General features: G+C 38.5%; 1 protein-coding gene across 1 annotated transcript in view; it reads right to left on the bottom strand.

The window, feature by feature from the left end:
- TASP1 (taspase 1) overlaps positions 1 to 25,793 on the bottom strand; it is a 264,853-nt gene that overhangs the window by 185,029 nt on the left and 54,031 nt on the right. The window contains exon 8 of the mRNA XM_063108924.1: positions 4,885 to 4,991. Within this exon, the coding sequence (XP_062964994.1) occupies positions 4,885 to 4,991 (107 nt within the window). The remainder of the gene's footprint in view (positions 1 to 4,884; positions 4,992 to 25,793) is intronic.

Here is a 25,793-nt window from a genome sequence, read left to right as displayed (position 1 = left end):
CCCCTAATGACAGGGCTGGATCCTAGTCATTTTTGTAACCCAATGCCAAACACAGTACTTTGTTCACATTCAAGTTCATATATTCTGAACATTAAAAATATTTTCCTGTCATTTAAGATGTCTAAAATACTCTGTTTGCATCTTGCCTGAATTCAGTCTCTCCACTCACAACAACCTACCTCCCTTGCCACCTTCCCTTTTTTCACTATGAGATCTCACTCAGGGTAACTCAGTTAGGTAAGCAGCTTTCTTTTTTAAGGCTGAGTGACTTTAAAGATGAAGGCCAGAATGGCAAATACTATGCTAACTACGATTAAGTCAATGTTAACCACAAAACACTTAAACATTCGTTATCAATTTTGTTCCTCATAATTGCCCTGTTAAGGGAACAGAATATCACTAATTTCATTTTTAAAAAAAGAAAATTGAGACTTCAAATGTTAAATTATTCACAAACTGACCATTAGTTCACAGCATTAACTGGCAATGGTACTATTAAATTAAGACTGACCTCTAGCTACCTCTGCACATTTTTTAAGTTTGGCCTAAAGGTTTCTCCACACATAGTAAACTATAACCTAACTTGAGGTGTTAACAAACTATAACCTACTCCTGTTACAAGTAGCCAAGTCTCAGGCAGTCACAGCAGCTGTGTTTCAGCCTATCACAGGCAGCCCACTGTTAAAGCCAGGTTTAAATAAGGCAAATCCCACCCAGCTGCAAACAATCCAGTTGTTTCTGTACCTCACTTCTGGTTTCTGTACATCACCTTCATTTTTCTGTCCATAGATGTTATCTGACAACGTGGTAGCCCTGGAGTCGCTCTGAACCTATTCTGGCTCTGGAGGCTGCCTAACGTGCACATCATTCTTTGCTCAATTAAATTCTGTTAAATATAATTTCTTTAATTTTTTTTTTTTTAACAGTACGGTCTCTTGACCCCAAATCTATTGCTCTTACCACTCCGTGACAAAACGTCTCAAAAGAGTTATTTCTACCCTGTTCTCTGACCAGCCCCTTCCATACTGGCCTATAATCAATCCACTGTGTCATAGAAACTGTCCCCATCCAGATCAACAGTCTCCAGGTGCCAAATTGAATGGCCAGTTCACTGTTCTCTTAGCTGTCTTCTCAGCAGCATTTGACCCAGGTGATGACTTTCTTTCAAATGAGCCCCTCTTGGCTTCCAAGACATTCTTCCTGCTTGTACCTCCACCTCACTGACTGTTCCTTCTTTCTCTTTTGCTGGCTCTTCCTCCTTCCAACTTCTACATTTTGAATTGGCCCAGGGTTCAGCTTTCAGACCTCTATCTGTTCTCACTCAGTGCATTCATCTAGCCACATGAATTTATATTCCTTTTAATGCCAATAATTTCATAATGAGTATCTCCCCTTCAACCTGCCCATAAGCAAGAGCTCTTCCCCATGAGCATTCAGTTGCTCAAATAATTAACTCCATGGTTAGTATTTCTACCTTCCAGACAAGCTTTCTATTGGAAATCCTCTTATCCAGAATAAGTGGTTGGCTAAAATTTTCAAGTTAAAGAAAATTCTCTGGGTGAAGGAGAGAATCATCTTTTTTTTTTTAAAGACACATAATTTAAACACTATCACTTTGTTTAAAACACAAAGGTTCATTCATTAGCCAATCTTTTCATGTAGGACCAAAGCTTTTATTTGAATGTGGGCCCACAAATAAATATTCCATATCACGTATCCTGCATAAACTATAACGCACTGAATTGGCCTATGATTTCAAGTTTCATTTTATCTAAAATAGAACAAGAATACAAAGACACCAACAAAGCACTCTAAATGCAGAAACCTTCTATCTTTTTACGGTTTTTCTCAGTCTTTTATAACTAACTGGCTTATCCATACTTAATTCTACAGCAGTTTCTGCCAAACCAACTCTGCTTTTTCAAGTTAGTTTTCAAATAGACAACTCTCCTTTTAAACTCAATATTCATCAGTATACATGAGACATAATAAATTATGTGATTACAATGATAAAAACAATAAGCATAGTGAGGATCTTGGTAGCATATAATTCCACTGAAAGTAACAGAGAAGCATGACACACTAACAGGTAGTCATTAGCTTTGGTCTGTTCAGGTGCTACTGGCATCAGGTTACATGCTTTACAGAAAAAATGGAAAGCATTGGTTAATCTGAGTCCATCAAGTGGAGATGGATTACAGAAGGTCTTGATGTCCACTTCCTCCCTCTATCATCTTGAAGCTATACTTCCCAGCCCTCCTCACTTTAGTAAGTGATAATACCCAACTGCTCAAGCTAAAACCTTTAATTCCTATCTCTTTTTTACCAATATCTAAGTCATCAATAATGTCTGCCTTTCCAGAAACCCTCAAAATATATCCTGGATATATTAGCTTCTCTCTGTCTCCATCCCTATGACACACAGTCCAAGCTGCCATCATCTCCCAACCATAATAACTTCCTAACTGGCCTCTCAACTTCTACTCCTGCCTCCCCCTTTGACTGATTCTCCATGTAGTAGCCCAAGAAAACCCTGTAAAATGCAAATGAGACAGTATTGCTTCCCTGCTTTAAACTCTTCAACAGCTACTTACTATTCTTAAAATAAAATTGGAACTCCTTGTCATGATCTACCAGATCCTAAATGAGCTACCCCTTACCTCCCTCTCCAGCTTCATCACGTACCGCCTTCCCCTTGACCACTCTGCGTGAGGCAACGGACTCTCTTCTTCATTCCTCCAATACTCCAAACCCCACCAGGGCCTCCACACATGCAGATCATTCTGCCTGGAACACTCTTCCACTAACCGGTTCACATGGTTCACTCTTATATTTCAGGTGTTGCCTCAAACGTTATCCCCTTAGAGGGATCTGTGACGATCACCCAAGGGAGTCTTTCTTTCAGACTCTCATTTCCAAGTTACTCTATATCACATCATCTTGTTTTCTCTCTTTTTTTTTTTCCTTCATAAGTCACCCAACATAGTAACTATCTGACCTAATTATATTCTTATCTGTTTCTGTCTCTGTGCACTAAAATGTAAGGACTCATTAGAGCATGAACTTCATCTTGTTCACCATTGTTTTCTTACTACCCACTAACATTTTCTGAATGAAAAAAATGAACCGCCTGAATAAGTAAAGTCCAACTGAAGATAATTCTCTACAAGATGCAGTGATATTTCTATGCACAAAAATCCTAAACTGATGTCCACAAAAAAATACTTGCATAAGAATTTCAGAGAAGCTTTATTCATAATAATAAAAAGCTGGAAACAATCCAAAAGTTCAACAAGACAATGGTTAAACAAATTACAGTATACACATATTTTGAAATACTACTTAGTAATATAAAAGAATGAACCAATGATACAATATCTCAAAAACACCTTGTGAAAGAAGCCAAACAGAAGAGTACATTCTGTGTGATTCCATTTATATAAAGTTCAGAGCAAAACAAAACATATATAGTGATAAAAGTCAGAACAGTGGTTGCCTATAGAGATTGGGGACTGACTGGAAGGAACCACGAAACAACTGGAAATGTTCTATATCTTGATAAGTACATAGGTCACATGGGTGTATGTATTTATAAAAACTGATAAATTGTTCACTGTATGCAAATTTTGTCACAATTTTTTTAAAGGACAAAAAGTCCTAATTTGTTCACCAAGACATCACACAGGATGCAGAAATCTAAGAAATAGAACCACACTACTATCCACCTTCATCAAGATCTAGTTACTAATTTGTTAATTTGCATCCTAAATTCCTACTCTTCTATGACAGAAAAATAGAAAAGTTTGGACCAAACTGTTTGATTAATTGTCCCATGTGGAAACATATTGAGAAAATATCTACCACTAATGAAAGATGATTTATTATGCATTTACATATAGGTAAACCATATAAAACTACGATAGAAAGCATAAGCCAGTATATAAGCCATCATACAAGAACTAATTGTTAAAGAATGTTAGTGAAATGCTAAACTACATCAAATGACCATGTGACCTGAGATGTCCATCACGAACTCTGTGCTAATGAACCTCCAAGCCATAGGCTGAGCAAGAATGTTATGGTTTTCAACTTCCTTTTCTAAACCTAAAAACACCTAAGGAATGCTACACATGGACTCTTGATGGCACCCTAATATATGAAAAGCAAAGAATGTATCCGAACAAGAAACAGAGACACATAATTAGAGTATATAAAAGAAACGATATGAATCCCATATATATATATTTCCTTATACCTACACTCCACTCCTTGAACAGCCATGTTACAAATCACTATCCAGAACTTCAAGGACCAAAACAGTAGCCACGAGCCCTATGTAGCTATTGAGCAATTAAAACAAAGCAAGGGCAAATGAGAAGCTAAATTTTAAATTTCATAAAAGTTTAATTAATTTTAATGTTAAAACATATTCAATCCAACAATTGGAAAGTTTGAAGGATGTCTGGAATAACTTGGTCCATAAATCTACTTTTTCAACAGTTAATTTTTAGGAAATATAAATACCGATCAAATATATCCAGTGAAAATTTAGTGTTATAATTGAGATGTGTAAAATACAGACTGGATTTGAAGACTTAATACCAAAACAAAAGCAAAAACAAAAGAATGTAAAATAGCTTACTAATAATTTTTTCACTGATTATATTTCAAAGCAATATTTTAGATTCACCAGTTTAAATAAAATATACTATTAAAATTAATTTCACTGGTTTCTCTTTACTGCTTACTGGAAAACTTAAAAGTACATATGTAACATGATTATAGTTTTACTGGATTGTACTGCTCTAAAGCTTATATATCTAACTACCAATTAGAGATATCATTATGATACATTAATTATTAATATTTCAAGCCCCTCCTGACCTTTTCACTTGATTGTCTTCTTTTCTTTAGTTGAATGAAATCTGTTTCCACCCTTTCTGCCAGCTCTAGTTTCCTCTTGTTTCTTTTAAATGCAGCTAAACTGAATCCTATAAAAGAAACATTAAAAATAACATTTGAGAAATATTACGGCAATGGGGAAAATAAAATATCCTGAAGAGCCTTCCCAGAACAAAATCCTTAAGAATGTTTAATCAAGGGCTAAAAAAAGTCATTTCAATGTACACTGAGGTACTAGGCGAATAAGAGAAATAATTTAAGGGCAAAACATTGCAAAAGAAGATCAAACTAAGAGAGACAAGTGAGTCCTAAAGATAGATAAAACCCAGGGCATCTGCTGATGCATGCCTCCTCCAACTGCAGTTTTGAATGTCTCTGTGCATAGAGGACAAAAGATGAAACTTAGAGACAATGCAATATGAGAAAAGATACCAAAGATTAACCACACACACAAAAAAGGGGGAACTCCAAAAGGTTGATATGTCCAGTGAAAGGGAGAACAAGAAAATCCTAGAAAAACACAGCTTAACTAACCCTGACCTCAAAGAATTCCCATGTTTCAATTAATATGTGCCCACAGTTTAAATAGGAAAATTCACAAACATATGAGAAATAAACTAACAAGAGTAAAAGAATAAAAGCCAGTCAAATATCAGAAAGCATAATACAACCTGTGACAACCTCAGATACTAGAATAATCAGATACAAAATATAAGGCATGTTTATGCTCAGAGAAATAAAAAGATATCAAAAATATGACTAAGGAGCAAAAGGTGATAAAATGACCAGGCAGACTTGAAGAAGAATGAAACAGCTTCAAAAAAACAAATACATATATAATAACCAAAATTTTAAAACTTGATACACAGATTATAATAGCCAATTAGATCTAGCTGAGAAGAGAAATTACAAACTGGAACATAACATGGAAGGTTGCTGAAGTTTTCTGATAATGGCAGACTAAGTTTTTAAAGTAATTTTCCTACTGAATATTATTAAAAATGTGGATAAAATATAAAAATGCCACCTTTTTGTTTGTTTACACTGAGGATTGTTTTTTAATTAAGATAATTTGCGTATCATAAAATGTACCCTTTTAAAGTATACAATTCAGTATTTTTAGTATACTCACAAAGTTGTAGAGTCATCACCCCGCCACCCAAAAAACTTGTACACACTCCCCACCCCACACAAAAGACCAGACCACAGCCCCTGGCAATCACTAATCTACTTTCTATGGATTTGTCTGTTCTGGACAAACAATGGAATCATATAATATGTAGCCTTCTGTGACTGGCTACTGCACTCACCACAATGTTTCCAACATTTATTTATCCTTGTTGTACCGTGTGTCAGACCTTCATTCCTTTTTATGGATGAATAATACTCCATTGCATGGATGGACCACATTTTGCTGATCCATTGATGGGTATTTGGGTTGTTTCCACTTTGGGCTGTGGTGAATCATGCTGCTATGACTACTCATGTATGACTGTGTGTGTGGACACATGTGTTCATTTATCTTGGGTATACACCTACCAGTGGAATTGCCAGGTCGTGTGGTAACTTTGTGTGATCATTTGAGGAACCACTGGACTATCTTCTATAGTGGGCAAGATCAATCTTGCCCCTCCTGGGGGCTGAGGCCTTGTCTGTTCCTGGCATTTTGACTCCTAGTCACTTATTTCCATCACATTCTTCCAGCCAAAAACTTACTGTACTTGCTGCTAAAAACTGCACCTTCTACGTTTCCTCCCCCACAGCTTTGACATAGGCCAGGGCACCAAGATTTACAGAATAAAGACCAGAACCACTGCCAAAGGTGTAAAAGAATCCAAGCTAGATGGTGAATGCAAAAGTTCGAGGGACTGAATCCCATCAACTCTAAGACACCATCAACTGCAGATGTGTTGCTGTTTCAGGGATGTTAAAATATGAGAAGATAATCTTCTTAGGGTCAATATGGAAGAGCTGCTATGCCTGTGTGGCTAGAGGTTTGTCCCAGAGGCTGTTTGAGGCCCCTTGTGATTCCAGGATCTACAATGAGGAATGCTGGCATTCCCAGCTGCCCTTCCCAATGCAAGGTGGAAAACAAACTTCCTATTTGGCTGAGGTCCTGCTGGTGGCCCCCCAGTCTCAGCACAAGCAGAAGAAGCCAGCATGTGTGGAGGAAGGAGGGGGCAGTGCCTGTAGCATGCTTCCCTCCCACCAGGACAGTATCCTCACTGGCCTCACTGTTAAAATGTAGAAAAATCCTACCTGAAAAGCAGCAAAAACCCTCCAAGAAGTACCAAGCTAAATTCTAGAGGTAAACTGAGGACTAAAGTTACTGTTGCACTGTGAGCATTTACCAACTCTAGCACACTTGCATTTGGTTAAAAGGCATCAAGAAGAGGCGTAAGTCAAGCCTAGGCCCCATTAAAGGTAAAGAGTTTTATAGAAGACACTCCTCACAATAAGCTGGGAATTTAAAGAGCTAATATCCTCACAGTAAGGCTGCTCCAGAACTAAGTTCATACCTCCTCCCTCTATCCCAATAGCAAGAGCACACAGGCAAGACTTTCCTAGATCATAACAGAGCATAACAGGAAGAAGAGGGAAGGAGAAAGAAGAAAAATTGAAAAGAAAAAAAAGCCACTATCTCTGAAAAGTTTTTGGTGTGGCTGGGGCCCTTGAATAGATTTACAAATATACACACGTGGAGTAACAGAAAAGGAATGAGAGAAAGGGAATAGAGCTAATTTAAAGAAATAATGGCTGAAAACTTGTAAATTTGAGGAAAAACATACAGAAATACAAGAAATAAGGAAGAAAAAGCTATAAGGCATATAGAAAATAAGTAGCAAAATGACATTTTTTCCTTATCAGTAATTACATTCAATGTAAATTCTCTGGTCAAAAGACAGAGATTCTCCAAAAGAAACAATCAACAGAGTGAAAATACAACCAACAGAATATGAGAAAATATTTGCAAAATATACATCTGACAAAGGATTAATATCCAGAATATACAAGGAACTCAACCAACTTTAGAGCAAAAAAACAAATAACCCAATTAAAAAATGGGCAAAGGAGCTGAACAGGCATTTCTCAAAGGAAGATATACAAATGGCCAACAGACACATGAAAAAGTGCTCAACATCACTCAGCATTCAGGAAATGCAAATCAAAACCACTTTGAGATATCATCTCTCTCCAGTTATGATGGTGAATATCCAAATGACTGAGAATGATAGATGCTGGCGAGGTTGCAGAGAAAAAGAAACCCTCATACACTGTTGGTGGGACTGCAAAATGGTTCATCCTGTATGGAAAATGATATGGAGGTTCCTCAAACAATTACAGGTAGATCTACCATATGACCCAGCTATTCCACTGCTGAGAATATAACCAGAGGAATGGAAATCATCATGTCAAAGGGATACCTGTACTCCAATGCTTATTGCAGCACTATTTACAATAGCCAAGAGTTGGAACCAGCCCAAATGTCCATCATCCGACAAGTGAATGTGGTATATTTACACAATAGAATACTACTCTGCTATAGAAAAGAATGAAATACCACCATTCACAGCAACATGGATGGACTTATAAAAAATTATATTAAGTGAAATAAGTCAGGCACAGAAAGAGAAATACCACATGTTCTCACTTATTTGTTAGAGCTAAAAATCAACCAATCAATAAATATACAAACAAACAGCAGGTGGGCAGGGCGGGGAAGAAGACACAGCAATCACAACAATTCCTTGAACTTCTTAAGACAAGTGAACAGATATGATGTTGGAGGAGAGGGGAGAGACGGAGGCAGTGAAGAGGAATGAGTAAAGGGTCTCAAAAACCAACTACAATGTATACTGAGAATTTAAAATAATTTTTTTAAAAAGATTCTCAAAATGTATTAAAAAACATGAACCAACAATGTTGTGTCTAAAAGAGACTCACTTCATATCAAAAGACATAAACAGGTTAAAAGTGAAAAAATGGGAAAAGATATTTCATGCAAATAGTAACCAAAAGTGGGCAGGGGTAGCTATATGAATATCAGACAAAATACACCTTAAATCAAAAAGAATTTTAAAGAGACAAAGGGGGACATTATATATTAATAAAAGGTTCAAAACAGCAATAAGGCATAACAATTGTAAGCATTTACATACCTAATAACAGACTCAAAACATATGAAGCAAAAAAACTGATAGAATTGAAGAATAGGCAGTATCACAACAGGAGTTGGAGACTTCAATACCCAACTCTCAATAATGGGTGGAACATCAGACAGAAGATAACTTAGAAAATGGAGGACCTGAACAACACCAAAAAATGAGTAGCTCTTAGATATATACAGAACACTCTACTCAACAACAGAACTCACATTTTCTCAAGTGCATTTGAGACATTTTCTCAATATATGAGCACAAATTAATTCAATAGATTTTAAAAGATAAGTATCACACCAAATATTTTCTCTGACCACAACAGGATAGAATTAGAAATAGTTAACAGAAGAAAAACTAAAAAATTCATAAATTTGTGAAAATTAAAACAGAAAGAAATCACAAAGAAAATTTTTAAAAAATACTTAGAGATGAATGAAAATAAACACACAACATACCAAAACTTACACAGTGCAGCAAAAGAACAGTGAAGAAAATATTTTACAGCTATAAATACTTACATTAGAAAAAAAGAAAGATCTCAAATCAACACCCTAACTTTATAACTTAAGGAACTAGAAAAAGAAGAAAGAACTAAAAGCAAGCAAGATGAAGATAATAAAAATCAGAGAATAGGTATATAAAATAGAGAACACAAAACAATACAGAAAATCAATGAAAAAAGTTAGTTCTTCAAAAACAAAATTTAAACCCTTTAGTTAGGTTAACCAAGAAAAAAGACTCATATTATAAAAATCAGAAATCAAAGTGGAGACATTACTAATGATTCTACAAAAATAAAAAGTATTATAAGAGAGTACTATGAACAATTATATACCAACAAATTGAATCACCTAAACGAAATTAACAAATTCCTAAAACACAAAACCTATCATATCAAAACTGTTGTATTAGTCTGTTTTGTGTTGCTATAACAGAAATACCTGAGACTGGATAATTTATAAAGGAAAGAGGTTTATTTGGCTTACAATTCTGGGACAGCTGCGTCTGGCAAGGGCCTCAGGCTGCTTCTACTCATAGCAGAAAGTGGCAGGCAGCTGGCAGGTACAAGCAGATCACATGGCAAGAGGAGTAAAGAAAGAGAGAGGAGGTGCCAGGGTCCTATATACAACAAGCTCTCATGGGAACTAACAGAGCGAGAACTCACTCACTACCCCTCCTCCCCCAGGGAGAGCATTAATCCATTCATGAGGGATCCACCCCCATGACTCAGTTTCCAATACTGCCACATTGGAGATCAAATTTCCACATAAGTTTTGGAGAGGACAACACATCCAAACTCCATCAACTGTATTACGAAGAAATAGAAAATTTGAATTTACCCATAACTAATAAAAAGATTCAACCAGTAAGCAAAAACCTCCTGACAAACAAAACCCTAGGCCTTATGGCTTCACTATAGAATTCTACCAAACATTTAAAGAACACCAAAAAACTGACAAGGAGGAAACACTTCCTAATTCATTCTATGAAGCTAGCTAGCATTGCTCTTACAGTAAAACCATACAAAGACACCATAAGAAAGCTACCCACCTATACCCCTTATGAACACTGATGCAAAATTCCTCAATAACATCCTCACAAACCAAAATTCAACAGCATGTTAAGAGAATAGTACACCATGACCAAGTGGAATTTATTCCTTGTGGAAAGTTAAGATGGTACACATATGAAAATAAATGTAGTACAACAACATTTAACACAATGAAAGAAAAAAACATATGATCATCAATTGATGCAGAAAAATCATTTTACAAAATCCAAAACCCTTTCATGATAAAAACACTGAACAAACGAGGAACAGAAACGACTTCAACATGAAAAGGCCATATGTGAAATGTCCACAGCTAACATTATATGCGACAAAAGACTGAAAGCTTTTCCACTAAAATCAGAAACAGAAGGATGCACACTTTCACCACTTCCAGTCAACATAGTACTGGAATTCCTAGCCAAAGAAATTAAACAAGAGAATGAAATAAAAAGCATTCAAACTGAAAAAGAAAAAGTAAAATTATCTCTGTTCACAGATGACTTAATCTATACTTAGAAAATCCTAAATATTGAACACCAAAAATAAAAAATTAGAATTAATAAATAAATTCAGCAAAGTTGTAGGATACAAATCAACAGTCAAAATTTACTTATATTTCTATAAACTAGCAATGATCAATCAAAAAAGGACATTAAGAAAGCAGTCCCATTTATAATAGCACAAAAAAAGTGTAAAACACTTAGGAATAAACCAAAAACCAAGGAGGCAAAAGACATGCACTCTGAAAACTATAAAACTTTGCTGAAAGAAATTAAAGAAGATACCAGTAAACAAAAAGATATCTCATGTTCATGGATTGGAAGACTTACTACTGTGAAGATACCAACTCAAAGTGACCTACAGATTCAATGTAATCCCTAACAAAATCCCAATTGTGTTTTTTTTACAAAAATAAGAAAATCAATCCTAAAATTCATATGGAATCTTAAGAGACCCTAAGTAGTCAAAGGCAATTTTGAAAAAACAAATGGGAAGTCTCATACTTCCTGAATACAAGACTTACTACAAAGCTACAGCAATCAAAACAATGTGGCACAGGCATAAAAACATAGAAACAGAGAGTCCAGAAATAAACCTTTACGTAAAATATATGGTCAAATGATTTTCAATAAGGGTGCTGTATTAGTTCATTTCTGTTGCTTACAACAAAATACCTAGAACTGGTTAATTTATAAAGAAAACAAAATTTATTGCTTACAGTTTCAGAGGCTGAGAAGTCCAAAGCCCAGGGAACACAACTGGTAAAGGCCTTGGTGGTGGCAACAGTGACCTAGGGGTCTTACATGGTTGAAAATGGCAGAGCAGAGAGAGACTAACCTCTCTTGTGCTCTTCTTTTACAGCCCTCAGAAGCAAACCCCTAGCCACCATTATTAATCCATTCACTACAGGATGGTCCTACAATCTAATCACTTCCTCAAGGCCCTCATCTTTCAATTTTTTACCATAATAGGATTTCCTACCTTCCCAACAGTCAAAGTGGGGGTCAATTTTCCAACACATAAAACTTGGGGGACACAATTCAAACCTCAATGACTTTGGGGGGGACATTCAATCCATTACAGGTACCAATGCCATTCAGTGGAGAAACGTCAGTCTTTTCAACAAATTGTGCTGGGAAAACTAGACAGCCACAGGCAAAAGAATGGTAGTTGGACCCTTACCATATACCGTATATGAAAATAACTCAAAATGGATTGAAGACCTAAATATAAGTGCTAAAACTATAAAACTCTTAGAAGAAAACACAGTGGAAAAGGTTGGATATGACACCAAAACACAGGCAACAAAAGAAAAAAAGAGAGTAATTGTACTACATCAAAACTTAAAACTTCAAAAGACATAATCAGCGGAGTGAAAAGGAAACCCATAAAATGAGATAAAACATTTGCAAATCATGTATCTCATAAGTTGTTAATACCCAGAACATATGAACAATTCCTATAGCACATCAACAAAAACAAACAACCTGATTAAAAAACAGGCAAAGGACTTAAATAGACATTTTTCTAAGGAAGATATAAATATGAACAATAAGCACATGAAAAGAACTTCAACATCATAATCATTATGGAAATACAAATCAAAACTCACAATGAGATACCACCTCACACTCATTGGATGGCTACTAATAAAAAATAAGAAAGAAAGAAAAATATAAGTGTTGGAGAGGATGTCAAAAAACTGGAACCCTGGTGCATGGCTGGTGGAAATGTAAAATGGTGCAGCCACTATGGAAAACAGTTCCTCATAAAATTAAAAATAGAATTACCATATGATCCAACAATTCCATTTCTGAATATCACAAAAAATTGAAAGCAGGGACTCAAACAGATAGTTGTACACCCATGTTCACAGCAGCATTATGCACAATAGCGTAACCCAAGTATTCACCAATTGATTTGTAGATAAACAAAATGTATACACATACAATGGAATATTGTTCAGCCTTAAAAAAAAAAATCTGACACATGTTACAAAGTAGATAAACCTTGAGGACATCATGCCAAATGAAATAAGCCAGTTACAAAAGGACAAGTACTATAAAATTCAATTCACACATCAGACAAGGGGCTAATACCCAGAATATATAAGGAACTCAAACAAGTCAATAGCACAAAAATAAATAACCCAATTCAAAAAATGGGCAAAGAGCCTGAACAGACATTTCCCAAAAGAAATACAAACGGCTGGCAAACAAGCACATGAAAAAATGTTCGACATCACAACTCATTAGGAAAATGCAATGAGATATCATCTCACCCATTAGAATGGCTATTATCAAGACAGAAAGTAACAAATGTTGCAAGAATGTGGAAAAAAGGGAGAGAAAAGGGAACCCGCCTGCATCATTGGGGGGGAAATAAATTGCTACAGCCATTATAGAAAACAGCACGGAGCTTCCTCAATAAACTAAAACTAGAACAACCATCACAGAAGACAGAAGCAAGTGCCACTGTGAACAGGCAGGCCCAGGCAGAGAAAAGCCCTAGGCAGCCCTCCCACTGCCTGCACAGAAGACAGGAGCAAGCACTGCCGTGACAGGGAGGCCCCACACTGCTTCTGCAGAGGTGGTCCACAACAGCCACCACCATAGCTTCTATTGCTGCAAGGAAGGCTTGCCACTACAGTAGCAGCCATGAACTGTGCAGGTGGTCCACTTCATATATGACTGCACTGATACAAGGAGAGTCACCAGAAAAGCCTGGAAAAAGAGGAGAAAGTCTTTCCTCAAAGTATACTCCAGAGTAATAGAAGAAGCAATTGATCAACCAGATGACCAGATATCAATGTACAGATATTAGAAACAAGAAAAAACAAGAAAATATAACACCACCAAAGGATGACAGTATTTCACAAGTACCAGACCCTACAGAAGAGGAAACTCTTGAAATGACTGAAAAGGAATTCCAAGTAACAATCTTATGGAAATTCAATGAGATAAGAGAGGTCTCAGATAGACAACACAGTGAAATAAGAAAAAAAAAAAAAAAATCCAGAATATGAAGGAGGAAATTTAGAAAGAAATTAATACCTTAAAAAAGAATGTAGCATAATTGCTGGAACTGAAAGATCATTCAATGAAATAAAAAACACAACTGAGAGCTTAAACAGAAGATTAGAGCAAGGAGAAGAATTTCTGATCTCATAGATAGTCTTTATGAAATAACCCAGAGAGTCAAAAAAAAAAAAAAAGGCAAAAAGAACTTTAAAAGTCTAAGAGAGCTAGGAGACAACCTTAAGTGAACAAACATCCAAATCATGGGTGTTCCAGAAGGGAAGGAGAAAGGTAAAGGCACTGAAAATCTATTCAATGAAATAATAATGGAAAACTTCCCAGGTATAGGGAGAGACATGGACCTTCAGATCCAGGAAGCTCAAAGATCCCCAAACAGATTCAATCCAAAAAGATCCTCTGTAATACACATTATAATCAAGCTGGCAAAGCTCAAAGATAAAGATAGAAACATAAAAGCAGCAAGAGAAAAGCATCAAGTCACTTGTAAGGGAGCCTCTTACAACTTCTAACAGCAAATGTCTCAACTGAAACTAATAGCAAACTTCTCAACTGAAACTCTACAGGCAAGAAGAAAAAGGGATGACATATTCAAAATACTAAAAGAAAAAAAAGCTGCCACCCAAGAATACTATACCCAACAGAAAAAAGAGAGAAATAGTGTATTTTCCAGACCAGAAAAAAAAAAAAAAAAAAAAATGTGGGAGTTTATCACCACACAACCAGCTCTGCAAGAAATTTTCTGCAGGGGAGTCCATCTGGAATTTGAAAAATAATCACTACCACGAATACACAAGAAAGAAAAAAACCCAATGGTAAAACACAGATGCAAACAAGAAAAAAATCTTATCACCCAAAAAACCAACAAACATTGAAGACAAATAATAAACAAGGAAGAAAGGAACAAAAGATATTTAAAACATCTAATCAAAAAGCAATTAAATACCAAGAGGAAAACAATGCCTCTCAATAACAACCCTAAATGTAAAAGGATTAAACTCCCCATTCAAAAGACACAGACTGACAGAGTGGATTAAAAAGCTAGTCCTGAGGGAGGTTTCAGTAATGGGCTACAATAATCAACCACATTGTATATTGACAAAATAAAGTAAAACTAAAAAAAAAAAAAAAAAAGAGCTAGACACAACTGTATGCTGTCTTTAAGAGACTCAACTAATCTGCAAAGACTCACACAGACTAATAGTGAAGGGATGTAAAAAGATATACCACACAAATGGAAACCACAAACAAGCAGGAGTAGCTATTCTTATTATCGGATAAAATAGACTTTAAACCAAAAACCATAAAAAAAGATAAAGAAGGCCATTATATAATGATAAAACCGTCATTCCAGCAAGAAGACATAACAATCATAAATGTATATGCACCCAACACCTGGGCACCCAGATATATAAAGCAAACACTATTAGACCCAAAGAAAGAGATAGAAACCAATATGATAATAGTCAGGGACCTGAACACCCCACTTTCAGCACTAGGTGGATGATCTAGGCAACAAATCAGCAGAGAAACAAAGATTTAAACTACACTTCAGACCAATTGGGCCTGGCAGATATCTATATAACATTTCATCCAACAACTATAGAATATATATTCTTCTCATCAGCACATGGAACATTTCCAGGATAGACCACGTGTTAGGTCACAAATCAAGTCTCAACAAATTATAAAAAATTGAAATAACCTCAAGTATCTTTTCAGACCACAACAAATTAATATGAGAAGTTAATAACAATCAAAACTCAGACATTATACAAATACAAAGAAATTAAACAACAGGCTCTTGAATGACCTAGAAATGGTCCAAGAAATTAAATAAGAAATCAAAAAATTTTTGAAACCAACAAAAATAAAGACATATCATATCAAAACCCATGATATACTGCAAACGCAGTTCTAACAGGGAATTTTATTGCAATAAATGGCTATATCAAAAAAATGGATTTCAAATAAACAACCTAATGCTACACATTGAAGAACTAGAAAAACAAGAACAATCCGATCCCTAAGTTAGTAGATGGAAAGAAATATGTAGGATCACAGAAGAAGACGACGATGCCCACTATCACCACTCCTATTTAACATAATACTAGAAGTATTAGCCACAGCAATCAGGCAAGAGAAAGAAAGAAAAGGCATCCAGATTAGAAAAGACAAAGTCAAACTGTCCCTGTTTAAAGATGATATGATCCTATATATAGAAAAACCTAAAGACTCTACCAGAAAACTCTTAGAGCTGATTAACAATTTCAGTAATGTTGCAGGATACAAAATCAACACCCCAAAATCACTAGCATTTTAATTCTCCAATAACAAACTAGCAGAAAAAGAAATCAAGAAAGTAAGCCCATTTACAATAGCTGCCAAAAAAATAAAATACCTAAGAATCAATTTAACCAAAGAGGTGAAAGATCTCTACAAAAAGAACTACAAATCACTACTGAAAGAAATTAAAGAAGACACAGAAAGGTGGAAAGACATTCCATGTTCTTGGATTGGAAGAATCAACATTGTGAAAATGTCTGTACTACCCAAAGCAATCTATAGATTCAATGCAATCCCCATCAAAATAACAATGACATTCATCACAGAAACAGAATAAACAATCTCAACTTCCATACGGAATAACAAAAGACTCCAAAAAGCCAAAGCAATCCTGAGCAAAAAGTGTAAAAGCTGGAAGTACAACACTACCTGACCTCAAATAATACTACAAAGCTATAGTAACAACACAGCATAGAATAAAAATAAAAATAGATACTCAGACCAATGGATCGGAATAGACATCCCAGAAATCAACCCACATACTTACAGTCAATTGATCTTTGACAAAAGCAACAAGAGCATACATTGGGGAAAAGACTGCCTCTTCAATAAATGGTGCTGAAAAATTGGATACCCATATGCAGAATAATGAAACTAGACCTGCACCTGTCACCATACACCAAAATCAACTCAAAATGGATTAAAGATTTAAGTATAAGACCTGAAACTATAAACCACTGAAAGAAAACAGAGGAAATGCTTCAGGAAGTAGGACTGGGCAAGGACCTCATGAATAAGAACCCAAAAGCACAAGCAGCAAAAGAAAAAATAATTAAATGAGATTATATCAAACTAAAAAGCTTCTGCACAGCAAAGGAAACAGAGGGAAAAGACAGTCTATAGAATGGAAGAAAACATTTGCAAACTGTATACCCAACAAGGGATTAATACCCAGAATAAACAAAGAACTCAAACAACAAAACAATTTTAAAATGGGCAAAGGAGCTGAATAGGCATTTTTCCAAGGAAGACATACAAATGGCCAACAGGTACTTGAAAAGTTCTCAACATCATTAATCAGGGAAATGCAAATTAAAACCACATTGAGATATTATCTCACCCCAGTTAGACTGGCTATAATCAAAAAGACAAAATAACAAATGCTGGCTAGGATGCAGAGAAAGGGGAACTCCTGCACTGTTGATGGGACTGTATATTAGTACAGCCACTATGGAAAACAGTATGGAGGTTTCTCAGACAACTACAGATAGATCTACCACATGATCTGTCAATCTCTCTCCTGGGTATATATAAGAAGAAATGGAAATCAACATGTCAAAGGAATACATGCACTCCCTTGTTCACTGAAGCTCTACTTACAATAGCCAAGAGTTGGAACCAACCTAAATGTCCATCAATGGACGACTGGGTAAGGAAAATGTGGTATATATACACAATGCAATACTACTCAGCCATAAAAAAGAATGAAATTCTGCCATTTGTAGCAACATGGATGAGCTTGGAGAAAATTATGTTAAGTGAAACAAGCCAGGCACAGAAAGAGAAATACCACATGTTCTCACTCATACATGGGTGCTAAGAAAGAAGGAAGGAAGGAAAGAAAGACTTGCAGATTGAGAGAACAGACCTAGGGGTGCTGGTGGGGTGCCTGGGGGGAAGGAGGGGGCAAGAGGGAGTTGGGGAGAGGTTGGGTGGGGGACACTGGAAACAAATGCAATTTCAGGTGGTGGGCATGCTGATAGTATTGATCTGATTATCACATCTTGGGCACAGGTGCTGACAGTCAGCTGTGTGGCCCATGAATACCTATATTCCATAAAAATAAAAATAATGAAATAGAAGTACTTTATGACCCAGCAATCCCACTACTGGGAATCAATATATCAAAGAGACACCTGCACTCCCATGCTCACTGCAACACTATTCACAATAGCCAAGAGATGGGACCAACCTAAATGCCCATCAACAGAAGAATGGATAAAAAAAAATGTGGTATATATACACAACGGAAGACTATCCAGCTATAAAAAGAAATGATATCCTATCATTTGCAGCAACATGAATAGAACTGGAAACCATCATGTTAAGTGTAGTAAGTCAAGTACAGAAAGGCAAATACTGCATGATATCACTCATACGTGGAATCTAAAAAAAGAAAAAAAAGTTATCATAGAAGTAGAGAGTAGAATAATAATAAGCAGAGGCTGGGAGTGGAAGCAGGTTGGGGGGCAGAGAAGGGGTGGACTAACAGGTACAAAACTATGCTATCTACCCTAAGTGAATCAATATACAGTATATGCATGTACCAAAACAACAAACTGTACCCCAAAAATATGTTCAAGTAGATGTTAAAATAAAACATTTTGAAGAAAAGAGTTTCTATTTGGGATGATGAAAAAGTTGTGGGAATGGACAGTGGAGATGGTCGTATAACACTGTAAATATACTCAGTACCACTGAATTGTATATTTAAAAGTGGTTAAAATCATATATTATATGCTATGTATATCTTACCACAATAAAAAAAATTGTGGAGAAAAATGTGCTAAAAGAAAAAAATCTGCTAACCTAGAAATCTATATCTAACAAAAAATATATTACGTATTTTTAAAGTAAAGACGAAATAATGATTTTTCTGATAGTGAAAGCTGAGAGAATTTTTCAACAGCACACCCACAAATGCTAAAGAAAATTCCAGGTTGAAGGGAATGGTGCCAGATAGAAATTCAGATCTATATATAAAAGTGAAATATTAAACATATGTGAAAATATTGAAAGTTTAACAAATTCTTTTATAGCATCCTAAAATCTTTCGGAACATTCGAGGGGGTTAAAAACCTACAAATTATGCCCCCCAAAAGGTAATCTGGTATAAAGTATCTCATTAACTAACACCAATGCACAATCTAATTTTCACTGAGGACTAAACAAGTGGCCTAATATAGGATGAGATCCTTTTCTTTTTTTAAATCTACATAATAGTTGTAATTTCTCCTTTTAAATGCACCATAGGTCAATACCATTCTTTTTTGCACAAATATGATTCATGTATCATTTAACTTTCAAATACCTTATTTACACACAGAACATTTCTTGCTGGTTAGTTATAGAAGTCATAAAAAAACTAAGGTATATCATTGATGGATCTTGGACGTGACTGGTGCCATTTTACACAAACTCAGCACAAAATGGCTGCCAGCCTTTCCCTTACAAGAAACCTCGTGGTCGTGGTTTCTGAGAAATAGAAACTCCTCCACACCAGCACCAAACCTCTCCCTGATTACATCAGCCTTCCTTCCCTACAGCCTATATAAGCTCTCCCACCCACACGCCTGGTGCTGCCCTCCATTTTGAGTGCAGCCCAGCAGATTTTCTTCCTTTAATAGAGCTTGATGGGTAGCCGGCATTTCGGCTCACTTTCTTTCATTTGGTGCCGAAACCCAGGAAGGATCCTGGCTGGGACCTTCGGATGATCTCCTCTCTTGGGTTGCCAGGCCCCTCTGGGCCACCCTTCCCAGACCTGCCAAACCGGGTACCTCCAGGACTCTCTCCTTTTGCCATTTCAGACCAACACATCCACCATCGGCCTCAGTTCAGGGTGAGTCAGTGGCTCTGTCCTACTTTTACGGATTCCCCTGACTACTTTCTATGACTACTGTCGCTATGACTACTGTCTACTTCCCAAAGACCAGGAGCCTGGCCAAGGGAACCCCTCTCACGCCCCCCCAACTATTGGAGGATGCCCCTCTAGCCAGTTTGGTGGCTCTTCTCTCGAAAAGAAGGCGCACGCCATCGAGGACGCTCCTTGGCGTTACCCTTCTTCTACTGGGACTGATCACCTCCTTTCTCACCCTCTAAATGGGATCCTCACAATCCAAATCTCCACGCTCTATGCCTCTGAGCTATCTCCAAGCCTCTGCGCTCTACGTCTCTGGGCTGTCACCTGGATAATCTCTCTGCCTCCAGGGAGACATTAAAATCCAAATACCTCGTTTTCTACTACAATCAGGTTTGGCCTAAGTACAAACTAGACAATGGATCCCAATGGCCACAAGATGGCACTCTCGATTTGGATACTCTCAGAGACCTAGACAACTTTTGTCACCGAAGCGGCAAAGCCGGAGAGATTCCTATGTGCAAGCCTTCTTCTATCTCAGATCGTGTCCTTCTCTCTGTCAAAACTGTCCTACATCTCAAATTCTCCTAGTTCACACCCAACCTCCCCTTCTGGACTCGGATCGATCTTTTGATCCATCAGACAACTCTGCTCCCTGACCACCTCCTTACGCTACAGATCCTCCACCAGCCCCTTCACCTTTTCCCTCTCTTTGTCTTCAGCCACCCAGCCCCTCTCCTTCTTCCCCTTAGTCAGGTGACAACCCCACCTCAGCTCCAGTTCCTTTATACCTCCTCCATGAAGTGGCTGGGACTGAGAGAATTGTCTGGGTCCATATCCCCTTTTCTCTTTCCGATCTCTCCCAAATCGAAAAACGACTGGGATCTTTCCAGTCCGACCCGGACACATATCTTAAGGAATTCAGATATCTCAGCCAGTCTAATAATCTCACCTCGAATGATGTTTGCATGATTCCCACTTCTACCCTGTCCCCCAAGGATAGGGAGCAGGTCTGGATAACGGCTCAACAACAGGCAGATGAGGTACATGACCAAATAATAGGCGGCCTGTGGGAGCCGTTGCTGTCCCTCACACAGACCCAAATTGGAACTACCAGACTGGCCACGGGGACCGGGATCTCCAGGATAATATGATCACACACCTACTTCACAGCCTACAAAAGGCTACTTACAAGTCAGTCAATTGTGACAAGCTTAAAGAAATCATACAGAGATCCACTGAAAATCCCAGCAAGATCCTAACCCACCTCTGAGGCTTTACATAAATACACACATATAAACCAAAACTCCCCTGCAGGCATGGCCTTCTTACACTTTCATTTCATTACCCAATCAGCCCCAGGTATTTGAAAAAAACTAAAAAACTTGAGGATAGTCCAAATGTGACCCAATGAGACCTCCTTAACACAGCTTTCAAGGTTTTTAACAATAGGGAGGAGGAGGAGTAAGAAGGATCGTTACAAAAGAGATCAGGCCAAATACCAGCTCCTGGCAAATGCTATCCATGGCTCACATACTCCAAAGCCAGGAACTGTTTCAAATGTGGTTAACCAGGTCACTGGGTATAGACCTGTCCTAAACCCAGGCCCCCTCCTGGGCCCTGTCCTCACTACAAACAGCAAGGTCACCTGGGGGGTTGACTGTTCCACACACCAGAGAGGGAGTGGCTCAGTCCCCAACGCACAGCCTTTGGCTTCACAGCCATCTTTACTGGAATTTCTTGGATTCGCCCAAGAGGAAGACTGATGATGCCCAGGGCCCGAGGCCCCCACGGAGATCACCATGTGTGAGCCTAGAGTAACTCTCCTCATAGCAGGTAAGCCGATCTCTTTTGTCATCGATACAGGGGTCACTTATTCTACCCTTTCTGAATATGCAGGACCAACAATCCCATCCTCTGTCACAACAGTAGGGGTCACGGGATCAGAATTCCACCCACGGATCACTCAACCCCTTTCCTGCATTCTACATCACACCAAATTCACACACAAATTTTTAATAATGCCTCAATGCCCAGCCCCCTTACTGGGATGGGACATCCTTTCCAAATTCAAAGCTACCCTTACCTTAAACATTTTAACTCCAGCTACAATACTTCTGTTACAGGCCACCCCAGACCTGGCCCCTGATGCTTCCGCCTTCCCCTCCCCCTTGGAAAAGGTTAATCCCATAGTATGGGACACAGCTTCTCCCTCCATTGCTAAGCACTATTCCCCTACCCTTGTTAAGTTGCAGAACCCCTTTCTGTTCCCTAATGTCCCACAATACCCCATTGCTAACAAACACCTAACAGGCTTAAAACCCCTCATACACAAACTCCTTTCTTCTCATCTCTTACGGCCTACCCACTCGCCTTTTAATACACCCATCCTTCTGGTTATAAAGCCTAATGGCTCATACCATTTAGTTCAAGACGTCAGGACTATTAATGCAGCTTTTTTACCCATAACCCGAATTGTTTCCAACCCCTATACTCTTCTATCCACAATCCCAACAACAACCCATTTCTTCTCTGTACTTGACCTCAAAGATGCCTTTTTTGCTATTCCCTTACACCTTTCCTGTCAAAACCTGTTCTCCTTCACTTGGACTGAACCTGATACATGTCATTCCCAACAACTCTCCTGGGCAGTACTACCTCAGGGGTTTCGGGATAGCCCCCACTTCTTCGGCCAGGCCTCAGCTCAAGACTTATCTGAATTTCCTCCAACCTCTAGCACTTTAATACATGGATGACCTCCGCCTTTGTAGCCCCTCCTACAAGGATTCACAGGCCCACACTGTTGCTCTCCTTAATTTCTTGGCCTCCAGGGGATATAGAGTGTCTCCCAGCAAGGCCCAAATTTCTTCTCCTTCAGTCACCTATTTGGGAGTCCACCTCACCGCCAACACTAGAGAAATAACAGTGGATCACAAGAATTTAATTTCTGAACTCCCTACTCCTACCACAAAGGGTGAAATCCTTTCTTTCTTGGGCTTGCAGGGTATCTTCGCCTATGGATTCCCAATTTTGGCATGCTAGCAAAACCACTTTATGAGGCAGCCAAAGGGGATCCTGCTATTCCCTTAGATCCCACAAAGCCCATTCCTTCTCCCTTCCAATGATTAAAAGCCACTCTCCTCACAGCCCCAGCTCTATCCCTCCCAAATCTATCTCGTCCTTCTGTCCTATACATCACTGAAACCCAAGGACTGGCAGTCAGGTTTTGGGACAAGAGGGAGATAATATTTTCTCCCCAGCTGCATACCTCTCTAAATAACTAGACACCACAGCCCAGGGATGGGCTCCCTGTTTACGGGCCTTGATGGCAGCTGCCCTTTTAGCCCTCTAGCACTCACTCGCTTGCAAGCTGCCCCCCACAAACCCACTGGCTTCAGCCCCCTCAGACTTATGTATGGTCAGCTCTTCACTCTCACATCTCTCCTTTCCAGCTCATCACCTTTAAGCCAGTATCTCCCTACTCTTTCACTCATTAGGGATCTTCTTCGGGAACAGGCCAACCTTCTATTACCTCATCCTTTTCCCACCACCCCCTCAGACTTTAAATTGAGCCTGGTACAGCAAGTGTATATTAAAACCCGAACCCAAAGCCCCTCTCACCATGTTGGGAAGGGCCCTATATAGTTCTTCTCACCACCCCCACGGCAGTAAAAGTACTATGAAAGGCCCCTTGGTCTCACTTATCCTTGGTAAAACTAGCACCTGAGACTTTACTGTTAACACCAAGCCAGAGAGTTCCCTCTGCTCAACCCCCAACCCAACATCTACTTACACTTCATCCACTTTAGGACCCATAAAACTGAAAATCTCCAGGACCTCTGCTCTTCCCCCAATCTCAGAAGAAGGATGATCTTTCCCCAGCAATTATCCTCTCACTCTTACAGGCCCACTTCACATCCTTCACACAGGAGCTGCTCCAAGACTGGTCCCAACTCACCACCTCCAGTGTTGAAGACATCCTTGAGTGGGTAACTGAATTAGCCTGGCAGGGCTCCCTCTGCAATAACACCCCTAACAAGGTTATCTTCTACTCCTCTTTCCTACTATGCACCCTCTCAACCTCTCAGCCCCTGAACACTTGCCTTTTCTCTTCCTCTTGCTTCTTTTCCTAACAGAGACATATGCCACACCCTGTTCACAATGTATAACCAAGGTCTTGGTGGGTGGAAGGACCCTTTCCAACCTCCCAGGTCAACCACCCAGAATCTTCACGGGAACCCTACAGGACACATTCACATCCCTGACATACGTTCCCACAACATGCTATGACCAGACAACTGCCACATCATGTTTTTACAGGGGTAAAATCTACTGGATAGCTCTTTCCCTACTGGATAGCTCTTTCCAAAGGGGATTCTGCTGGAGTCCAGTGCCCCCCCCATCAACAAAACATTCTGCTTCACACAAACCACTCACCTAGGCTATAGCGGTGGGGGGACTTCAGGACAAAACACGTCAGACCCCTGACCGTGTGGGACTTGTCCTTCTTGCTCCCTGCCTCTTTCGGTGTTTCTCTAATTTCTTACAGGAACGTATGCAGGCTTTCACCAATCAAAAGGTCGCCGAATTATTCCTGGGAGGAGGATACCAGCCCCTGAGAACCGTTGACCCTTCCCCAGAAGAATATGGCCTCCCCACACGAAACCAATACCCCACCACCCAACTGTTTTATTTTTTTTCATATCTTCGCCCATCTCCAGCAGAAAGTAGCTTCAGAAGAATGAGACCTTTACCCCTTTTCCCTTCTCCCTATACTTAAAAGGTGGGAATGATGGATCTTGGACGTGACTGGTGCCATTTTACACAAACTCAGCATAAAATGGCCGCTAGCCTTTCCCTTATGAGAAACCTCATGGCTTCTGAGAAATAGAAAAGTCCTCCACACCAGCACCAAACCCCTCTCTGATTATGTCAGCCTTCCCTACAGCTTATATAAACTCTCCCACCCCCACGCCTGATGCTTCCCTCCATTTTGAGTGCAGCCTGGCAGATTTTCTTCTTTTAATAAAGCTTGATCGGTACCCAGCATTTCAGCTCATTTTCTTTCAATTATGTTTTTGTTACAAACATAAAATACTAACGTATAGTCAAAAAATATTTTTGTCATCCTGAAAAATCTAGTAATAATCATAACACCCTTTTATACACATGTTCTGAAGTAAAACTGCAGACTAAACACAAGTTCATCTCATCTCCACACCCTACTAAAACCCTACCAAAAATAAATTTAAGGAGGAAGAAAGGTTTAAATACACAAGGAATGCAAAGTAGGAATGATGATAACCATAGGCAATATCAATATAATTTCAGAAAATAGAAAGCAAGTAGACAAACAGTAACTAATTGAGCAGAGGAAGATGAGCCCCAATATCTGGTAGACAAGACATCACAAAGCAAACTAATCTCTGCCAAAGTAAACTAATTCCTGCCAAGGAAATATGAGCAGAGCTCAGAACACAAGGCATGGGTATCTCTGAAAGCCAGGTCGGGAGTAACATGATAACTGGCAGAAACTGTCAATAGGAATATCTGGATGCCCAAATCCCCTTCCCATGCTTGTAGAAAACATGAGGTTTACTCTTTAGAAAGGCTGAAGCAGATGGGCCCCAAATTATTGGACACTGGGCACGGCTGGGGACAAGTATCAGACTCTATATAAAAGTCTGATAAAGAAAAGATGAGACCTCCAGACCCTTTCC

This window comes from Cynocephalus volans, chromosome 1 (genome assembly GCF_027409185.1).
Source record: "Cynocephalus volans isolate mCynVol1 chromosome 1, mCynVol1.pri, whole genome shotgun sequence".
Classification (NCBI taxonomy): domain Eukaryota; kingdom Metazoa; phylum Chordata; class Mammalia; order Dermoptera; family Cynocephalidae; genus Cynocephalus; species Cynocephalus volans.
The sequence above is the reverse complement of the archived record's forward strand: the minus strand, read 5'-3'. Positions and strand labels throughout refer to the sequence as shown.